This window comes from Orbilia oligospora, assembly GCF_000225545.1.
Source record: "Orbilia oligospora ATCC 24927 unplaced genomic scaffold scaffold00097, whole genome shotgun sequence".
Taxonomy (NCBI): domain Eukaryota; kingdom Fungi; phylum Ascomycota; class Orbiliomycetes; order Orbiliales; family Orbiliaceae; genus Orbilia; species Orbilia oligospora.
Genome location: NW_011645654.1, coordinates 1562163 through 1582039, shown reverse-complemented (window position 1 = coordinate 1582039; position 19877 = coordinate 1562163). Strand labels below are relative to the sequence as shown.

Here is a 19877-nt window from a genome sequence, read left to right as displayed (position 1 = left end):
TTTTTGAATTAATTTTTTATATCATACTATAATTATAACAATAGAAGCTATACGAAGATGAAATCGGATGAATACTCAGACTATTTATGCGTCCTGAAGTCTCAAGCTCAAGAAGTTAGTCCACCGCACTATACCCAAGCTTTCCCAGATGCCTCATTAGACATCGTACGAATAACCCGCCTCTATCGCTGACCAACATCAAAAACCTACCCTACAACCCAAGTAGATATAGAGTTTACAAGCCTTTCCATCAGAAATATATTAATATATAGAATCTAGATGCCCCCTTCCCCTCCGCTTGCAGTACCGGAACCTCCCATTCCCCCTTCTAACAAAAACGTCGATCAGTTCCTTTCCCCTACGCGGCCCCTTACTGGTTGCAGATGCAATACAAAAAGCTTGTTAGTATTAAGTTTTTTATTAACTTCAAGGGCTGGATCGGATCGTTGAACGGGCGAGGGAATTCAAGGGGATCTCTAATCTGAATTATAAGTAGATGGAAATATATACATATAAAACGGTATATCTGGAATATACTAATATTCATATATGCTGCATATCTAAATATATTTAAATTCCTGATGTTCTTCTGCTACCGGTTATATCATAAGCGAATTCAAACCCGATATTTCATAATTGTGTTGAAAATGTGGTAGTCTACCGAATTTGGTATGGTGCCGGTGGCTTGTCGACGACATCGAGGCATGCGCAACATCGAGATTTATCGATAAAGCTTGGATTATACAACGGTTTCTATTTTTATGATATTATTCACGATCAAAGACAAAGACAAAGGCAGTCTAATCAAATGTCGTAGATTACAAATACGGTGGTTGAAAATGGGCTATGTAAAGATGTAATAATATAACATATGTACGAAAAAGAAAAAGTAACCGCTAAGTACGTGAGCTAAGCTAGCTAAGAGTGCAAGGTATGAAAGCTAGTAATGAAAATAAGAAGAAGAGGAAAAAAACCAGCAGGAACACCAAATACTCGAACAGACCGGTGAGTAGGGGGAAGTGAACATGATTCCTAGTTACAGCTTAAAATTCCATATGCCCATATGTTATTGTAATGTGGTCGTGAGAGGAGAAAAGTAGTCCCAAGAAATGGCGGGCTTGGGATGAAAGGTTGGAGATCAAACCCACTTTCATGCAATGCAAAGTTGAATGGATGCCACCGATGCATATGAATGCTCAACCTCGAGGCAGAGCATGATCGCCATGAACAACATTGCCAAAGAAAACTTCAAGCCATAAAAAAGTCCAACTAGCATAGCTTGACTCCACAAATCTGAAATCCACTCCTCTCCACCATCGCATCCCTCTTAAACCACAACCTCGTTACCTCCCTCAAAAACTTCTCATCGTTTGTGCTCCATTGATCTAAGCCAAGCCTCAGCATATCGTCAGGGCTGATAAAGACCCATCTATCATCATCAGGGCTAGGTTCGATATCCCCTCTATAAGCAAATCCCTCTGTGTCTGGTGGGGCTGCCTCGCCTTCTCCTTCACTGAGTCCGCTAGCTTCGATGATATCCGCCATACCGCCCACGATACGACTCGTCATTCTATGGAAGTATGCGATGATATCCATCTCAGCATTCCCCAAAGGCCCGGTGCCATCCATACCCGAGATACTCAGCCCGGTACTCCTCCTTCTCTGATGAGCTAAGAACACTGGCTTCTGTCCACCGGGAGTGGCTAGTGTACTGTAGCCTGTAGCCTCGTCCTCGCTCCCAGGTCTCGCCTCTAGTCCCTCAGAATCACCGTCTCCAATATCAATACGCTGTTCGCCTGCCGAAGCCCACCATATGAAGCTTTCATATGCGAGTTGAGGCCACGACAGCTTCTCACAGACAGTTTCCTCTAGATCAGAATTTGAATCGATGTCTTTGAATTGTGGTATCGACCTAGTTGATATTGTGGATGTTCGCCTCTCGAGAATTGGTTGCACTAACTCATCATTTTCGTCATACTCGTGTATCGAACTTCCCATATCGTCGTCGTCGTGGGTATCTGGGACATCGTCGTAGAAGGGATTTTCTGTTGGATGACTGGCATACCGGCTCAAGCTCCTTTTGAGTGCACGGTATCTGCGTAGATCTCTCTGGGTTGCCTTGAGCTGTTCCCCTGTTGACGAAAGTTCGATTGTCGGCCAAACTTTTTCTTTAGCGTTTTCGCTCTCCGGGGGTGGGAGTTTGACGAGGATATCGTAAAGGTCTTTCTTCATGGCAAGAATACTGTCCGTGGTTGCTGCAACCCAACTACCAAGCTCTCCTGCATTGTTCAAATCACTGCCGTTAGTAGTGTATGGAAGGCCGGAAGCGCGGTTTTTGATTTGAGCCGCCTCGAGTTCGAGAGTAGGGATATCATGAACACCGATGCTAAATAGTGGCTTCAAGCGAGGTAACTCCGGAGTTATGAGATCAGCGACAGCGAAGGGGATATTCGAAAGGACAGAGATATCGTAAACTAATGTATGACATCATCAGCATCACATATGCACCTTATCCCATTTAAAAAGGTGACAAAGCCGTACCAAAATTGCAAGCCTTCTCAACAGGAGCCTCTGCCACTAGTAATATCCTCTTTCTCATAAGCGCTGCCCGATGCAATGGAAAGATAAGAGGTCCAAATGCCAATACAAAATCAGGGAGCGATAGAGCGGGGTGGTGGGGTGACAATGTCTGTCCAGGAACAAGCAAGGCTGTGGCATCCGATATCGATCTATGCCTGAGGTGCATGCGTGGTTGGCTTTTCACTTGCTGGAAGGATACCGAACGAGGGATCCCGGGCGAATGGGGGATGGTATTCTTGTTGTTCATATGTTGTTCCATAAGTTCGTCGGAGGCATGATAAAGCGTAAAATAATTTTTGAGGGGTTCATGATCGGACGGATTCTTAGCAAGTGAGCTGGCGATCCATGGTCAGTATGGTACCTGTACACATGCATATTGACGTATTCCTGGTATGATAACATACACAGCCAGTTCCTTCAGATTCTGAGCGTGTCTCCAACTTCGACCGAGTCTACCGTACGCTAGTGGAACCAAGACTCCAACAGATAACATATTCGAGTTTCGGTTTTCTTCGCCTGCCGGGGCATTTATGAAAGCTGCGACACCAGCAAAGGGCTGATGCACAAAGTACCTGTGAGTTCCAACATCGTGTATCATACGATGTTATTGTATAAGCGACTTTCCCGCAGCCATCTATAGATTTGTGTACCCGAGGCATAAAACCTACACCAAATCCTCACTGAGCTTATGCAGCCCCGAAGGCAGCGATTTGTATTCGACTCCATCGATATTCACTAACAGCGACGAGATATTTCAGCGCGAAAAGTCCCCAATCCGTCCATGGTGGCTCTTTGTGGCGGGAGACAGCCAGCCGAAAGAAAAAGGCGAGGGAACAAACCTCCAGTCGCTGTCCTCTTCCACTCAATCAAGTAACTATCAACAAATCCAATCAGCCACCCGTTCCAGGTCGGGAAAGTTGTCACAAGATGCAGGAAGAAGAGTTGCATACCCAGCCTTGATGTCGAATCGGATAAGGAAGAGCGCTGCAATTGGCGGTAAATCCATTCCAGAAGCCGTTTGCCCGAGAGCAAGATCAAGGGTGAGCGATGAATGTCGAAGAAAGGGTGGATGGTGTTCGTCCATCAGCTGCGGCGAGGGAGGTTTTGGCTGTTGTGGTTGTGTTGCGGCCATCCTTTCAATCCTGACTGGTCGCTGGGTGCCGAAACCTGCACTGCTCTGCACGGTACTGTGGCGGCGGACGCAAACTGCAAACGGCAAGCCGTCGGGTAATATCGAAGACCTGGAGAAGTTATAACAGGCCCGGCCTACTTTCTAGATCCAGCCTGGGGAGGCGTATCGAAATATCGCGAACGGGAAAGGGCTTGGATAACTAACAGTTAAGTAAGTATCAACTAGCTCTGCTGTGTAAGTGCGGGAAGGAGGCCTTAAGATTGAAAAAAATGTCCAACTTGGCTTTTTTGTTCACGGTGAGGTCAGGTCTGCGCCTTCCTTTTCGTCTCTTCTCTTTCGCCTTCAAAGCCCTAGTTCTGATTGTGCTTGATAATATACAGAAGGAGCTAGCCTGTGCACATACTGACCCCCCCATACATCCAGGTTCCAAGAATCCGGGCTGCAGTGCATCTTCGAGAAAAATGTGGAAGTACAATTTGGCATTTGGCATTTTGACACTTCGGCGTCTGCATCGACATGCCATATTCGAACAAGTTAAGTTTAAAAAGGAGACTCTACCCAAGTTGTGAAGCTTAACTTGGGACGAGATTTTAATTAGTGGGGCTTATCGATTATCCATTCTCTATCTATCTATCTACTAACTATTTAAGTATAGTAAATAGGGAACTAGCTGGTGGAGACTGCCGACTGATGGGAAGCTGCCGATTCTAACATAGTTTCTCCTGATATGATGTGCACACCATCCTCGCCCGTTTGAGACCTGAGGCGGTACAGAGCTCAGCTCAGGGCATTTCAAGCACCCTCTCGGACATCTACGATATGTAGTATGATATATTCAAACCCAGCCGTTTCAACAAGACGGCAAGCTTTTGCAAAGGTGTTCTGCCACCCATGTCATCTCTGGGGGCGCTGGGCAAGTTCAAATGTTTGGTTCACACTTGTGATTGGCAGGAAAACCGATCGAGGGCAAAGGAGAATCGAACGATGCAATGCAATGAGATGAGAAACGAGCCCCGCTAACCGTTAGCTCCAAAAGCCCATCCACAAATTCATAAGATGCATGCAATCCTAGTCGATTTGTGCAAGCTTGATGCAGAATGCTGTACCAACTATGTAGAATGGCGACAGCATGGGTTTACGAGAAAAAATTGGGGGCCCAGAGATGTGATAATTCGTGAAGCCCGGTTGAATTGCCTATCGATAAGGCTGGAAATCGACCACATGCTCAACCGTTCAAGTTGCACGAAATCACAAGAAAGCACAGGAATGCGGGCGTTCGCGAAAAAAACCGGACTAGGCCTCAAGAACGGACCGTTATGAAATCGAATCCTTGGCTTTGAAGTATTTCTCACATCGTAGGTTTCACCACGTGAACCCATTTACAGGCATGGGAATACAAAAGGGGTGCAGAGACTTGCATACAATATGAATGAGTAACTGCCACCCCCAGCTTCTTTGTGAGATGTGACCAGAATCAGGATCACCTCCCTGTCTTTGTCTGATATCGAGAGCTATTTCGTACAATACATACATATAAGCTAATGCGAATGCAAATGGGAAGCTGGGTTAAGGCGGGAACTGCGACGACGCAATTTCTGAGCTCGGACCGCATGACAGTGCAGGGCTTGCAATGAAGCTCGTAACTCGGCCGCACCACAAATACGACCCGTACCAGCCATTGCATGGATATAGGCTCGAAGTCTCTCGATCAAGACCTCTTCGACATGGGCTACGAAATTTCAGGACGATTACTTAGTTCCTCAGTACGCTCTATATATTTGTCTATCTATCTAGACACTACCGGTCCTACTATTTGACTAAATTAACTTGTGGAGAAGAACACCAACACATAGAACGTTAACAAGTACCTCTCACAAGCCATGCGAGATATGCAGATTGGAACGTTAACCAGATCGATCGACATCGCCTAGCTAAAGCAGCCCATGAATTCTTAACGTCGATCGATTTCTATATATTTTGCACGTTAGGGTATATAACATGCATTGTTTTATTCGGTAGCGCTTCCTTAAAAATTAAGGGAAGAAATGGTGCAGTGGACATGTGCTATATATAAATTTATCACGTTTAATATAATGATGGTTATGAACACCGACACCTTTCGAATCGTAGTACTATTCGCTTCTGTATCAAACCTACAAGATATTTCAATTAAAGTCGCAATCTCTAGCATCTCACAAATATTATCTATGAGTGGGGTCATATCATTAAACCTCTTATGATTATATAATATAACATCAATGATATCGATATCTATCGATACATCTTCAACGTTGCAACCTCTGTCATGAAACTCCTCACCCTCCTCCGCCTCCTCACATTCTTTCTCACCACCGCCGCACCCGTCATATCAATACCTATAGAAGCAGGACCAAAACTCCTTCTAGATGCTCTTTTATACGGCACACCACATTGCGTTCGTCGTTGTTTCGAAGTTTCCCTGCCAATCGGCGGATGCGACGGTGATAAAGATCAAGTAATCGGCTGTCTGTGCGATCCACAAGCACAGGATAAGATGCTCATTCCGATAGCGGACTGTGTAAATAGGAAGAAGAGCTGTAGTCTTGGGGATGTATATAAAGCTCAGGCTAGAGCGGATTATTCTTGTAAAGTGCTTGGATATATGTGAGTTAGTTGGGGATATCGATGTATCGATAAGCTAGTGCTATAGCTGCAAGGGATCAGTCTCATAACCAATCTGAATGTGAAGGTTGGATGTTATCGCTAGATATATCTAGCTTAAGATACATTAAATTGTGTCTGATCTCGTTCCCAGACATCACAAAGGGGGGCATCTCGAGTCTAGAAAGGTCTTAAGATATCCTCTATTGTTTTTACCGCATGCTACAAAGCCAATGCAATGCAATGCAAGTCTCTGTATGATCGTGTAATGTATGGGGCTAAAAACCAACGCACTCAACACATTTCTCCATTGACACAACACATAATGGCTGCCCATTGACAACTCGCATTCACCGTAGACGCTCTTAGCAAAGGCTTTCAAATAATGCCGTGTATGCCTTTCTCGCTGAGCACCTTCCCATTATTTAATCTACTGTTCCATAAATTCTTTCCCTTCTTTCTTTCCTCCCTCTCCTTTCTTCTCCTCTTCAGCCCATACTGCTCCTAAAGATCCAATCTTTACCAAAACACCAACCAGGTTTCGCACCGTCAAGAGTAAGTTCTATCTATTCTCGTAGCTAGTCTATACGAGTTATTGGCAACTCTTCGATATTCCGTTGCTACAATTGTTTCCCTTCCGAGGGGGTCAGGGGAGGAAGGGGCAAAGGAGGCCCACACCTTGGGGAAGCCCAGTCGGGGTTCCGAATTCCGATGTGGTCGCTTCGGCTGCTTCGGTTGAGAAGGCACCTGCACGGCGCGGCCTTACAGGAATGTTTGGCCTGACCCTGGAGCAGGTGATGGCTCACCGAATAGCCGCGGCGGCTATGTCGGAGTTCGTGAAGACCTTCGTGGGCTTGGCCATCGTGGACGCCACCAAACCCACTACCGAACCCACCACCACCACTACCACTACTACAATCACTGCCGCTGCCGCCCCCCGGGCTGCCAAACCGGTCAACCAATATGGAAGACCGGTGGCACGCCTCAGAAGGCGTAGAGTTGACAATGAGTCCTCCGCCTTAAAATCCGGTGATGGCCATTCCACCGGTATCCGTGCCTTTCACAGGCCGGATAGTCCATTAACGGTTACCTTCCAAAGGTACCAAAATCCGTTGAAGCTGCCGTGCCCTAAAAAGGCCAAGGATTCGGTGAATCCTCAGGCGAACATTTCGTTCGTCCTGAACACCGAAGCGAAGGTTTACCACCAAACCTTCGTGACGGTAGAATGTGAGGGGGTGGTGGGGAGGGGGGTATTTATAGGGCCCCAAAGAGGAAGTGCAAGACGTACTTCCCGTGGCTGTGGGGATTTTAGGTGGGGGGTTGGAGAGGGTAGAGGGGATCTTGTAGCTATATATATATGGAGTTTGGAGGGTTGGGGGGTTTATTACTTAATATTGAAAAGGATTTGGGGAGGGCGGGGTGCCTTCAACCACCGCCAGATGAAGCTGTTAAGCACTACTCGTAGTTACTAACACACTACAATTATCGATGATACCTGTCCTTGTCACAAATGCGCACGCCACTTTGCTTCAAAAAATATTATGTTCAGACACTTAAGTGCAGAAGATCACTTTGTTTAACCCTACGGGTATGTTACATCCTACGGGATATGTATACGTGTACTGAGACGCAGGATATGTCAGGATGTGTTGAGGATTGTTGGAAATTGATCGTCGTTGTCGTAGCAACTGAGAGCTGCCGGTGACGTGAAAGGGAACAGGAAGAAAATGAGCCAATAAAACAGTAGGAGGGTAGAAAAGGGCGGGGGACAGGGGAGATATCCCCTTTTGGGCATCTCTATTGGCCATACTTCAGCGCTAATCCCGAGACAGTTTAGTGAAAGTACCTCTCACTAGACCCTTGTCTTGACAGACCTCAAAGAAAGAAAGAAAATAAACAAAGCGTGTTGTGGTGTTGTTGTCGCACTAGTAGAAAAATGCCGTACCCGCCCAATTACTTTACGAGGGCCACTGAAGAGGCCCATAGAGAATACTACGAGCTCCAAGACCTCTGCCCACCTCCCCCATCACCAGCTGAACTTCGCCGACAACGTCGACGACAAGCATACCTTGCCCGCTTCCCTCCATCACCACCACCATCACCAGAGCTACAGCGACCACCGCCCATTGCACACTTAGACCCACGCACGCCTAGGCTGCAACAACAACCCGCCGTCGAACTTGGACAGCGATTCGACTACCTCGCCTCGATCCATAGGGAGGCTAGGGCCATTATCAAGGACTTAAACTCGTCCTTGGAAAGGGAGAGTGCCCATCCCGACGCCACTTGTAAAAGCGTCGAGGAGCTTCAGAGGGACCAGGCCAACCGGGTGGCCCTTGTGCCCCATCCCCTCTTCTTCGGGTCAAAGACCCTTATCCTTCATCCAACCCACTCCACGTATGTTCCCTCTTCCCTCTTCCCCCCTCCATTATTCCTGTTACTACTACTCCCTAGTATGTAGTATATGGTATATGGTCTGACAAGTAAATATCCATTGGAACAGCAGCTCCACTCTTGAAACCATTTCCGCCACAATGGACGAGGAAAACGGCATCCACCAGTTCCCAGGCGAGGACTCCGCCTTGGTGTTCACTACCCCAGCCTTTCTCAAGGCCTCATCGGAAGACTTTTTTATGCACGAGTCTCCGAACCCTTACGAAGAAACTCCCATCCGGCCTCGACGATCCAAGAGATCCACCGGAGGGAAGACTAAGCCACGAGGCCTAGCGACCCCTCACTACACCGCAGCTACCGACTTCAGATCCCAAACGGAAGGCACCCTTTTCGAGGGAATGTCACCATTCAAACAAGCTGATTTTGATATGGCCGAATACCTCAATCTTTCGCCGGAGAAGCAGATAACTCGCACTCCTGCTCCCAGACTAGCGAAATCGCGTCTTAACCAGCTAATGGAAACAGCAAAACCCGCCTCCCTAGGTGATTTCGCCTTCACCACTCCAGCTCCTAACATGAATTGGGGTGGCAACGAGGAGAATGAAAGTCCTATTGAGGATATGGGCATGCGAACCGTCACCAAAGCTATCGATCCTAGGGTCCTGGAACTAGACGAGACTGATGATGATGAGATCGTACCCCTTTCTAATGTAAAGGCCCGTACCAAACCCTTTTCTCAGCGGCTCAGCGACAGGTCTTCCAAGAGAAGACGTAGCAATGGTATCACTACACCCAGTGAGCGCCTTCCACTACAGGATTTGGATGCATCCGCTCAAAATACGGTTCAGGCTGAAGTGCCTCTTGTAACACCTCAGAAGGAAGTTTTCGACAAGTCTGAGAAGTCCGAGAAGTCTACGCCAGCACCTTCTAGTCCTTGCAGTGACTCTGAAGACCTTCAGACACCCAAAGCAATTCCTCCAACGACTAGTGTGAACACCACTCCACGTATTCCTTCGACTGATTCCGTTGATAAGAAAGCGAGCCCCAGTCGTCTGCCGATTTCAACCCGTCGAACACGAGCCCTCAGCGACCCTCCATCACTTCCATCTCATCTTGACAAAACAAACAACCAAGGGGACGAAAGCATGAAGACCTTCACCTTTTTACCAAATCGTACTTGGCATCTGGAGATCTCCGTTCAGAACAGTCTTAATTCCAAGCCAGTTCAAGTTGTTCCCGAAACCCCTGTTACTCCAAAGGCTAAACCAGTTGAAGTTCTATCCGAACAAGACAAGGAAATGATGGAATCACCTCGTTATCAGGGTCTTCCCAAGTCACCTATGCAGCTCAGGAAACTTGTGATCCACACCCAGGAAATCTTGGAGGCTGAGAGAAGAGCTAGAATTGAGGCCGAGAAGACGATCGAGTATATGAATCAGGAGAGGCAGTTCCTCATGCTGCAGCTGGACAATGCCAAAAAACGTGCCAGAAGCAGAACAAACAGCCCTCGCACTAAGGGAACGAGGCAAGATGCTGTATCTGCTACACCGGCACCGGCTGCGGCTCAGGCATCATCATTATCCAGAGCTACGACTACTCCGGCTCGATTTACGGACGACCCTCGAAGTGAAGGATACGCCACTGACGATGTTACAATAGAACGACGACAAAATCCAGCCTTGGCAGCTGCCCTCGCCCGCCATCAAGAGGACGTCATTGCCAATCGCTTGACACCCAACGAGGCGGGAAGGAGACGCAGAGAAGTCATTCGAGAGGCTGAGAATTCTAAAAACATGTCCGTTGATGAGAAAGTTGATTGGAACTATCGTGAAGAACGAAGGGTCTGGGAGGATAAGTTTGCCCATGCGCAGACTTACAGAAAACCAACTGAAGCCGAACTTGAGATCGCAGCTGCATATGCTAGGGACGATGCGAAAGGCGAAATCGAAGAGAGACGCCGAGCTAGGCAGCAACAACGGGACCGAGGAGAGGAGAGTCGACCTACCCCTGCAGCCCGTCCACCATCAAGAACAAATTCCACCCGTACTCAGACCAGTACCAGCACTCAATCATCAAGGCCGCAATCCATCTATACCCGCCCTGGTTCGAGCCTTAGTTCCCGCCGAGACCCTGCTTCTCAGACTCGCCCAGGATCTAGCCTTCAGGCTAGGCCGCCATCCAGTCTTCAAACCCGTTCTGGCGCCTCGCGCCCACAATCCACAGTCCAACCACGCACCCAACCAGCTCGTCCGCAGTCTCGTGTTCAGTCGACACGCCCTGAGTCTCGTCAAGAAGGTCCATTACGTCAGAAGCCCGTTCGCGGGAACAGATGAGGAGGACTGTCCCTCACATGTTCTAACTTTGGATATTTCACGAACCCTCTCCCACGATATAACATGAAGTGACGGCCGCATTCTTTTTGGCTCCCTTTCCCTCTTCCCATCCTCTTCCTGACTCTCGAAATCATGTTGGGGTATTATCCTACAGACTCAGCGATTTGGTCATACCAATATACCTTTGACAAACGGAGTCATAGATTGAATGACTTCTAGAAGATTCATACAGCAACAGAGGTTACTGGTTACCTGCAATGGTAATCAACTTAAACTTTACTGCGACCTTCGATTTGTCTTCTGGAGTCATGCCCTTCGCACCAGAACTTACTCGGAGTTCGCATTCGCAATACCCTTTGATACCACCTTTCGTCATTCTGATATATTTCCAAGTTATTCGACTACGTCTATTGAATTACTGTCTCAACTGCTACTTCCTCAAGCAGCTTCTCCGCTTTAGTTGTTTCCAACTTTTCTCTAGTCCTGGCGGTTTACCATTGTAATGGTTTGCTTTTGCGCTTTTTCTTTGATGCCGGTGTGGCCTTTTTTTTTTCCCCTTTTCAAGCGTTTTTCTTTTCTTTTCTTTCTCATGATGATTTTTTTTACTCTTTCGCCGCTTCACATTACATTAAAAAAGTATTGCATAGAAGTGGCGTTTTTGGTGTCCTTATTCCTTTTCTCTTTTTACTTTTATTGATCAGTGGGCACCCTTATTTCATTTTTTTCTCTTTTTCTCGAGGAAATCAGACTTTCGGTTTTAAACTGTAGATGTACTGGTTAGTTGTCCCCTTTTGAGGACTATATTGATAGTAGAATGTAGACTCGTGGTATACCCGTATTAGCAAATATTATGAAAATTAAAGTTAATAGTGGATATGAATATTAAAATATGAACTCGAATTCATTTTGGTATAATATATAAGTTGCCTCTTCAATGCTCGGGTATCCCTGTGACATCAATCTGTATGCTCGCATCTAAAAAACAAAAAGGATATCTATCATGCGGAGCCAAAAAAAAAAAAGCAATGATGTTGTGAATCAATTATCCGTTCAAACCTTTCTACCTCCTATAGTAGTATACTCCTACTATATGTATATATATTCCTCAAACCTCCTATATATAAGTATTTATCTTCTACACAACCGACCTCGCACGGCAGCTGGTAATCCGTTCGATATCAACGATCTCCTTCGGCGCTGGGGTTAAATTCTCATACCCGTCTTCGGTAATCAAAAGTACATCTTCGATTCTTACACCCCCCACGTCCCAGTATTTTGATAATACTGATTCGTTTACGAAGGATTTGTTGGATGGGAAGGTTTCGAGGTAGTCTTCGTAGAGGGGTTGGTTGAAGTATCTGTATTAGTATTATAATTAGTTAGTTTATTTTTCCTTTATTTTTTTTTGGTTTAATTGTAAGGTGAGAGGGAAGGGAAGGACGTACATTCCCGGTTCGACGGTTAATGTCATTCCTGGTTTTAGATGATTGTATATTTCCTCCTTAGTGAAAGCGTCGAATTCATCGATTGTTATTACTCCCCCTGCTTTCCTCCTTCTCACCTTCGTCGTGTTCATCCCACCGTCGACGTTATCGCCACTACTGCCACTGCTAGCAGAGATAAGATCGTAATAAAGCACATCATGAGTCTCCAAACCCACATGATGTCCCAACCCATGCGGGAAGAACACTTTTCCCAAAACCTGAGAGGCCAATATATCCTCCTTCTCACCCACCAACAATCCAATCTCCTTCAACCCTTCGATCGCAACATCCACAGCGGCAAAATGACAATCTCTCCATTTAACCCCAGGTTTCAACATCGAAAACACAGTTTTTTGCATTTTGTATACTATGGCGTATATCTCCTTCGCTTCCTTTGAAAAAGTTCCGGAGATGGGGAAGGTACGGGTTACATCGCTCGCATAAAGGTTATATTCGGCACCTGCGTCTAGGAGGATAAGTTGTTTATTCCTGAGAGGTTGGTCGTTACGGACGTAATGTAGTATTGAACAGTTACGACCGGAACAGGCGATAGTATCGTATGCGAGTTTCCCGCCACGTTTGATGGTTTCTGAAATAAATTCTGCTTCGATTTCTCGTTCGGTGGTGAACGTATCTACCAATGCCATGATTTTTAGATGAGCGTGGGTGGAGATTTGGTTTGCGACTTTGATGAGTTCGATTTCGTAGGCGTCTTTTATGACGCGGGAGACGTCGAGCGCGGGTTTTAGAAGGTGGTTTGTGCAGTGTTGGTAGAGGGAGGTGGGGATTGGAGGGTATTGGTGGTGGATTATGTGGATTTTGGCGGCGGGGTGGGCGACAGTGTAGGCTTGGAGGGTGGTGGGGAGGGAGGAGGTGTAGTTTGCCATGTCGATGTCGTGGGTTTGGAGGAGGGTTTTGGGGGTTGGTGATGGGCCGGACCTGGATTTCTGTTTAGTAGACATTCTTGCTTCTACTTAAAATACCTACTACTTAAGCACCTAATTAAGCACCTGCCTCTCGGTAGATACTTCAAGATAATACTTAAGTACTTAAGTAGTTATTGAAGAAGGGGGGTGGAGGGTATATATACCATAGCTTCTCCTTCGGATCCGGTCTCAAAATCCACAACGTCAAGGTATCGGTCCCGATATCATAGGTAACATGGCCGTCCGGTAGGTCATAGCCCGTCAAGTAGAAGAAATAACGCTTTTGCCGGAACACGGCGGGCATATCGCTGTCTTCATTATTTCGGGAGACCTCGCCAGAGAGGTAGATTAAGCCTTCCTTGAGGTTTAAAGCGAGTGCTGTCCGACGGGCATGAGATTTGGCTATTTTATTTTAGAATCCAAAGAATTGAAAGTTAGTTAGGAGGTATTGATTGATATGAGGCTAATGGAAAGAGAAAATTTACCTGGATATTTTGTAGCAAGGAGCTTTGAGGGGTCTGAGATGTTGATGTTGAGGTTGAGGTTTAGAGAAGAAGGGAGTGAAGCCGAAGGGGTCCTCATTGTGATAGCTTTAGTTGAGTGATGCAAGCGAGGAAGACAGCAAGCAGAGCAGCGGGAAGCCGGGGTTTTAAGCTTTCCCCGAGCCTAAAATTCCAATCCAAATTCAAACCAGTCCAGACCAGCCCAGCAGAGACTCAAGGGACAGTACGACACCAACCCCTCCATTCAAAGCCCATCACACTTACACACCTACCTCGAAATTCCCCGCTTCCAATCACACGACATTTCCAAGAGGGTAAAAAAAAGAAAAGAAAACAAAAGGAAATAAGAAATAAGAAGGTGAAAAGAAAATGGACAACAGACGCGGAAACTACCGCGGTTCCTCTCGAGGTTCAGACCGTGGCGGCCGAGGAGGTGGACGAGGCAACTACTCCAACGACAGAAATTACAACCGCGGCGGCGATTCGAATCATCATCAAGGTAACCGTGATGGTGAAGGGAATTCCAGCGGTGGCGGCCACAGAGGTGGAAGGGACGGTGGGAGCGGAGGAGGTCAATCGCATGAAAGGCCTAAGAAGGAGGCTATCTTGGATTTGGCGAAGTATATGGATAAGAGGATTATTGTGAAGTTTAGCGGTGGGAGGGAAGGTATGTTCTCTTTCCCTTATCTTGTCTTCTCTTCTCTTCTTTCTTCCCGGTCATATGGTTTGCGGATTCGCTGACGGGTTATACTGCTGGAATAGTCACGGGTGCACTCAAAGGATACGATCAATTGATGAATTTGGTGCTGGATGACGTTCAAGAAGTCATGAGAGGTACATAAATCTCCATTGTTCCCCTTTATAAATATCATTTCGATTTCGATTTCCGAAAGGCTAATATATATATCTCTATAATATTACAGACGACGAAGGAAACGAACAGACCCGTGAACTAGGATTGGTCGTCGCCCGCGGTCCTTTACTTGTCTTGATATCCCCAGTCGACGGCACAGAGCAGATTGAAAACCCCTTTGCAGCAGCAGAGCAGCCCACAATATAAAAATACTTCAGATTTGAGCGCAGAGTGGTCTCGTTGGTAACGCAGAGCGGTTTTTGTGACAGTCAGTCGCATACACGGTTTGGGACGGGTCTCACTTGGAAAATTTCTTTATTTCTTTGCATGCAGCTGTTGGACATCATATTTATACAAGATGTCGAGTTGATATGATAGCAACGATAACCTCTACATTTTTCTTTACACAAAAAAGAAAGAAGCGGGGGGAAATTGGGAGGAAATTGGGAGGAAATTGACAGGAAGACTAGTACTGGCGACTATGAGGGGATACAATTGCTGTAGTATACAGTTTTACAAAGCCTCTATCAAAAGCTTATAGAGATAATGAAATATTCCATCCTTGTCTCCAACATGAAACTAATCGATTAATATCCGAAATGTATGATAGCACGGATAGCACGGTTGGTGGGTTAATGAAGTGGACATATTTGTATAAAAACGAACCTGCTAAAAGTACACGATACTCAAGCCCTCTTCGATTGATCGATCAAAACGATGTATTTAACATATTCCCCATTGGAATTAAGAACGAAAAAAGAGAGGGGAAGAGATAAGAACCCACAAGACGACAACGAAGATAAAAAGTAAAACAGGATAGGCAGCCAGTTCACAGCCTGTAGCAGGTTTAAAAGAAAGGAAAAGAGAAAACAGAGGAGGGGTAACGGCGTTAAGAATCGTTAAAAAGGAAATAACTGATATGGTTCCTACGCGCCTTTAATAGAAAAAGGGCTCCAGAAAGGTAGGGACGATCATTGCGAAAAATTGAAATTGAAGCATGTGGAGGATCTGGAGTCCCTACCAGAAACCAGAATCGGCTTGAACGTTATGGGTCATACCGGTGGGGGCAAAATCGGGAGTTGAATGGCCAGAATCCACATAGCTATCACCCAGGCTAGGTGGCCAAACTCGCCTCTTCACTCTCGTCCTCCTATGATTTTCGGTAACTGGTACTAGCGGTGAAGGATGGGCATAGGGGTTTCTAGCTGCTCCGTAGTGATTCGTCACTGGTGTAGGCACCGAATACTGTTGATCTGGTTGGGGCGCAAAGGGCAAAGATGCTGGGTGTTGATAATACATTGTCGGGGGCTGAACATGCATTGTTGGTGGCGGGGGAGGTGGGGGTGGAGGTGGAGGGAGAGGCATGCGCGAATGGGGTGGTGGGTGTAAATAGTAATTTGAATCTCGCGGAACGACGTTTACGGCATCGGGTGAGGGGGGTGGGGGGTATGAATATGGTCGTCGCATTGACATAGAAGCGGTTGGTTCAAGAGTTGCAGAGTACGTAGCACGTCGAGGGTTTACAATTGGTGGTCGTGGTGGTCGTAATGTGGGTTTCGGTACGGAGGCTGGTTTCTGAATCACATCGGAGGTATCCTATCCCCTCTTCTGTAATTCCGAGAAGGACGACTCGATTACGCGTTTCAGCTGATCACCTTGTCAGTTTATAAACTCGCACATTGAAAACTTCTGGACTTACTTCTCTAAAGCTGACAATCAGGCAATTCTGCTCGTCCCTACTAACCAACATGATCCGTTCATCCGTCCCCGCATCAAGCTTGTTCAAGGACGATAAGACATGAACAATATCAATCACCGGGTTCCCAGCTTCGTCCACTTGATGGAAAACGTAATCCCTAAACAACTTGATCAAGTACCTATCACCAGTCTCGCTCCATGCTTGGTCGTGAGCAAACTCTGGCCGTTCATTGATAAACCCGAATTTGCAAAGCAGTCGGACAAGTCGGCCGTTCTCCAACTCTCCACCCAACTGCGCTTCGAGGGTATCGTTTTGGTGCAAAGAAGAATCGAAGTTTTGAACCAATTGAAAGGAAATCATTCCAAGTAGTTCTTCCATAGTCCTTGGCCCTCCGGAAGCTGGTCCGTTGAAGACGTAGAGCAAGAAGTTCTTGAGTTCCGGGCTATAAGTTCTACTAACATAGTCCATCGACTTCTGAGCATTGAGCGCCGCATGAGGGTTATTGCACGCGATGGCCAATATAACTCTTCCGAAGGCGAGGTAATCTTCCTGCTGCAGTTCAACTAGGGACCTGCCAGCGTCGAAATTCAGGACGTCGAGGACCGAGCAGCAATTGATTCGGATTCTGTTCTTGTTTGTGAGTAGAATTTTGTTTGGCTGGATAACTCGAGCTGCCAATCCAGCCGCGTGGATGGTCTTGAGAGCCGAAGCTATCTGTACGATGTAGCTCCAAAGCATGTGCTCTGTGTTCGCATTCTGAGTCTGGTTGGCATGCTGTCGGTTCTGATAGCGGGAATTTGGGCCAAAGTGGACGTCTTGAATAGTTTGAGAAAGTGGAAAGTAATCGAAGACGAAGACGATTGCTAGTCTACGTTAGCACACTATCATGCAAGTACCATCCAATCGACGTACAATTATCACCAAAGGCCCGAGTCGTGAAGGCGTCATGGACTGTAACAACATTTGCATTCATGACTCGCTTCCAGTGCTCAACCACTCGGATAGCCTTCTCATTTGATAAGCGGAAACCTGGTAGGCTCAACTGTTAGAATAACCGCCGGCTCAATCAACTAGTTGAGGTAACATACCTTCTAAGCGACGCAGAATGTAGTACGAGCCATCCTTCGTACTTGTTGCTTTGTAAACCCAACTTGTGTATCCGAAAGTCGGCTGCGGCGGTGCCGGAGCATTTTTACTCTGCGATTTGGCCACGTGAAGATCAAGGGGGACTAAGCTGTGATAAGAGTCCACATTGGGAAGAGTGGAATCTTATATACGTTAACATCGAGTTCTGTACTTTCATATCAACTTTTCTAAAGCTTACTAGGAAGAGTCTGAAGAGAGGCTTCCGCCTTCTTCTGCAAGTCCTCCCTAACACTATCCTTCAGGAAAAGATCATGGACCGTTCTCTGATAGGATAATAGGTTTTGCTTGTGTGGGCCAATTGGGGCATATAGATGATATTGCACCTATGATAGAATCCAAGGTCAGTACACTGGGTGGCACCTACCTATGAGTTCAAAAGCCTTAACGTACCGGTTGATAGGATTGTTGTGCGTAATAAACTTCATTAGGGTTATTCTGGTGCGCATATGGGTTGACCTGTGCATGTGGTTGAGGGGGGACCGGGTTGTATTCATAGGGATTCGGTTGGAGAGGGGCCTGGACATAGCTCGTTAGGTACCGAATAGCCTGGAACGATGGGTCTTGTCATATGCTTACCGGGTCGAGCCCCATGCCATCGAATGTCTGGGAAAGATTTGGGAAGGGTGGAATCTCAGGTTGCATGTAGCTGAGGGTTCGAGAAGGTTAGCCAATCAGAGAGAGTATCCAGGCCTTAGGAGCCTGCCATAACCATACCTTGTGCCTTGCATCATGGGGTCCATCATGTTCATCTGTGGGGGCAGCGGAGGGTTGCTCATAGGTGGGGAGGCGGCAGCAGCTATATACATAATGACGGTGAGGTTAGACAGAAAGGCAAAAAGAGAAATGGAAGATTAAAATGGAAGGACTAACACAATGCACTCATTCTAGGAGTAAACACAGCTGCTTCCAATGCCTTTGTGCTAAGCTTCGACTGCGGTGGAGATGCCATAACGGCATTCCCAAAGGATGGGGACTGGCCCGGGGTGAAGGAGGCGGACTCGACATTTAACTTTCTTTTCGACCTGGAACCAAGAAGACTCTCATATCAACATCCAGCCTGTCGGACCATTTATTTATTCACTCCACAACCGCTTGAACAGGGAGAGAACGAACATATCGGCGTTAATGTGGTTGCCGGGCTGACCTGGCGAAGCTGGGTTTTTGGATGGAGAAATGTTGCTGGTATCGTGATTGAAGATACACCCTGTTGTTATAGAGATTAGAAATGGCCTGTTTTCTCATTGGTTTTTGATATGAATGGAGAGGACTGCTGATGGAAATTGTAATTCCACCATTGCGACTACCTCGAAAGGGAGAAGAAGGAGGAGAAGGAGGAGAAGGAGAAGGAGAAGGAGAAGAAGGAGAAGTAGAAGAAGGAGAAGTATACATACCTCTATCCTGATAGCGGCAGTAGCCGTAGATAACAATGTTACGGCATTGAGTTTGATTCGCAGCTTCTAATCGAGTCTTAGTAACCATTTTTCGAAGAATATGTCTAACAAGGCGAGATGTTTTGGAATCGGGTTCAACTATGCTGCTCTGTCGAAGGGGTGTTCGCAGCCTTGTGGACGAGAGAAGGGTTGGTGTTTATGCCCTGTGGCACAGAAGCAAGTTACGTACCGCCTTTACTTCTTCGTGGGCTCACGCTGTTCCCATTGTACAGTACAGCACGACCATTTGGCGGAGGTGTTTTGAGACCAGACACGGCGGCGTATAACGGAGGCGGTGAGGATGGACCTTCAGCCCGCGGGTTTAGACCTGACATTTGCCCTTGGAGGGCCGTTCGACGTCGACGGCAAGGCGATAGACAGCTCGGCTTGATTGACTCGGTTTATGTCGGTTTTCGAGAGACAAAAAAAAAAAAAAAAAGAGTCGTCCGAGGTGATACGACCGATAAAGGATAATAATTATTTAAAATGATAATAACAAGAGGGTTTTATGTATGTACGGTGTCGGAAACCAAGATCTGGAGCGTTCGAGATTCAGTGTTACAACGGGTGCAACCTTTGCAAGTGCAGCAGGTACCTAAGTAGGTACTTGGTATAGGTAGGGATGAAGTCGGTATAGTAGGTAGTAGGTAGGTAGGTAGGTATGTACAACGAGGAATCGTGTCCTTTGTTTTCGGGATCGGATCTTTTCAGCCAGTTGAGATCGAAGCGGTTAAGATATATATTAAAGCGGCGATAC

At 46.6% G+C, this 19877-nt stretch overlaps 6 protein-coding genes across 6 annotated transcripts; 3 read left to right on the top strand and 3 right to left on the bottom strand.

Annotated features, from left to right (window-relative positions):
* Positions 1–1269: 1269 nt before the first annotated feature.
* AOL_s00097g468 (uncharacterized protein) lies at positions 1270–3712 on the bottom strand (the record flags this gene model as incomplete). Its single annotated transcript, XM_011126301.1, has 6 exons — positions 1270–2474; positions 2542–2915; positions 2985–3152; positions 3249–3315; positions 3420–3454; positions 3531–3712. The coding sequence occupies 6 exons, from the start codon at positions 3710–3712 to the stop codon at positions 1270–1272; spliced, it is 2031 nt and encodes a 676-aa protein (XP_011124603.1).
* A 3410-nt stretch (positions 3713–7122) lies between these two features.
* On the top strand, positions 7123–7699 carry AOL_s00097g467 (uncharacterized protein; the record flags this gene model as incomplete). The annotated part of the gene is made up of 2 exons (XM_011126300.1): positions 7123–7579; positions 7665–7699. The coding sequence occupies 2 exons, from the start codon at positions 7123–7125 to the stop codon at positions 7697–7699; spliced, it is 492 nt and encodes a 163-aa protein (XP_011124602.1).
* A 589-nt stretch (positions 7700–8288) lies between these two features.
* Positions 8289–11079, top strand: AOL_s00097g466 (uncharacterized protein; the record flags this gene model as incomplete). Its single annotated transcript, XM_011126299.1, has 2 exons — positions 8289–8749; positions 8856–11079. The coding sequence occupies 2 exons, from the start codon at positions 8289–8291 to the stop codon at positions 11077–11079; spliced, it is 2685 nt and encodes an 894-aa protein (XP_011124601.1).
* Positions 11080–12214: 1135 nt separating this feature from the next.
* Positions 12215–14071, bottom strand: AOL_s00097g465 (uncharacterized protein; the record flags this gene model as incomplete). Its single annotated transcript, XM_011126298.1, has 4 exons — positions 12215–12437; positions 12525–13502; positions 13654–13891; positions 13975–14071. The coding sequence occupies 4 exons, from the start codon at positions 14069–14071 to the stop codon at positions 12215–12217; spliced, it is 1536 nt and encodes a 511-aa protein (XP_011124600.1).
* Positions 14072–14361: 290 nt separating this feature from the next.
* AOL_s00097g464 (uncharacterized protein) lies at positions 14362–15052 on the top strand (the record flags this gene model as incomplete). The annotated part of the gene is made up of 3 exons (XM_011126297.1): positions 14362–14659; positions 14755–14826; positions 14916–15052. 3 exons carry the CDS (start codon positions 14362–14364, stop codon positions 15050–15052), a joined length of 507 nt encoding a protein of 168 aa, XP_011124599.1.
* Positions 15053–15862: 810 nt separating this feature from the next.
* Positions 15863–19455, bottom strand: AOL_s00097g463 (uncharacterized protein; the record flags this gene model as incomplete). Its single annotated transcript, XM_011126296.1, has 12 exons — positions 15863–16420; positions 16545–17407; positions 17457–17573; positions 17633–17812; positions 17869–18013; positions 18081–18206; positions 18267–18336; positions 18405–18486; positions 18561–18712; positions 18804–18894; positions 19082–19147; positions 19311–19455. The coding sequence occupies 12 exons, from the start codon at positions 19453–19455 to the stop codon at positions 15863–15865; spliced, it is 2595 nt and encodes an 864-aa protein (XP_011124598.1).
* Between the last annotated feature and the right edge of the window lie 422 nt (positions 19456–19877).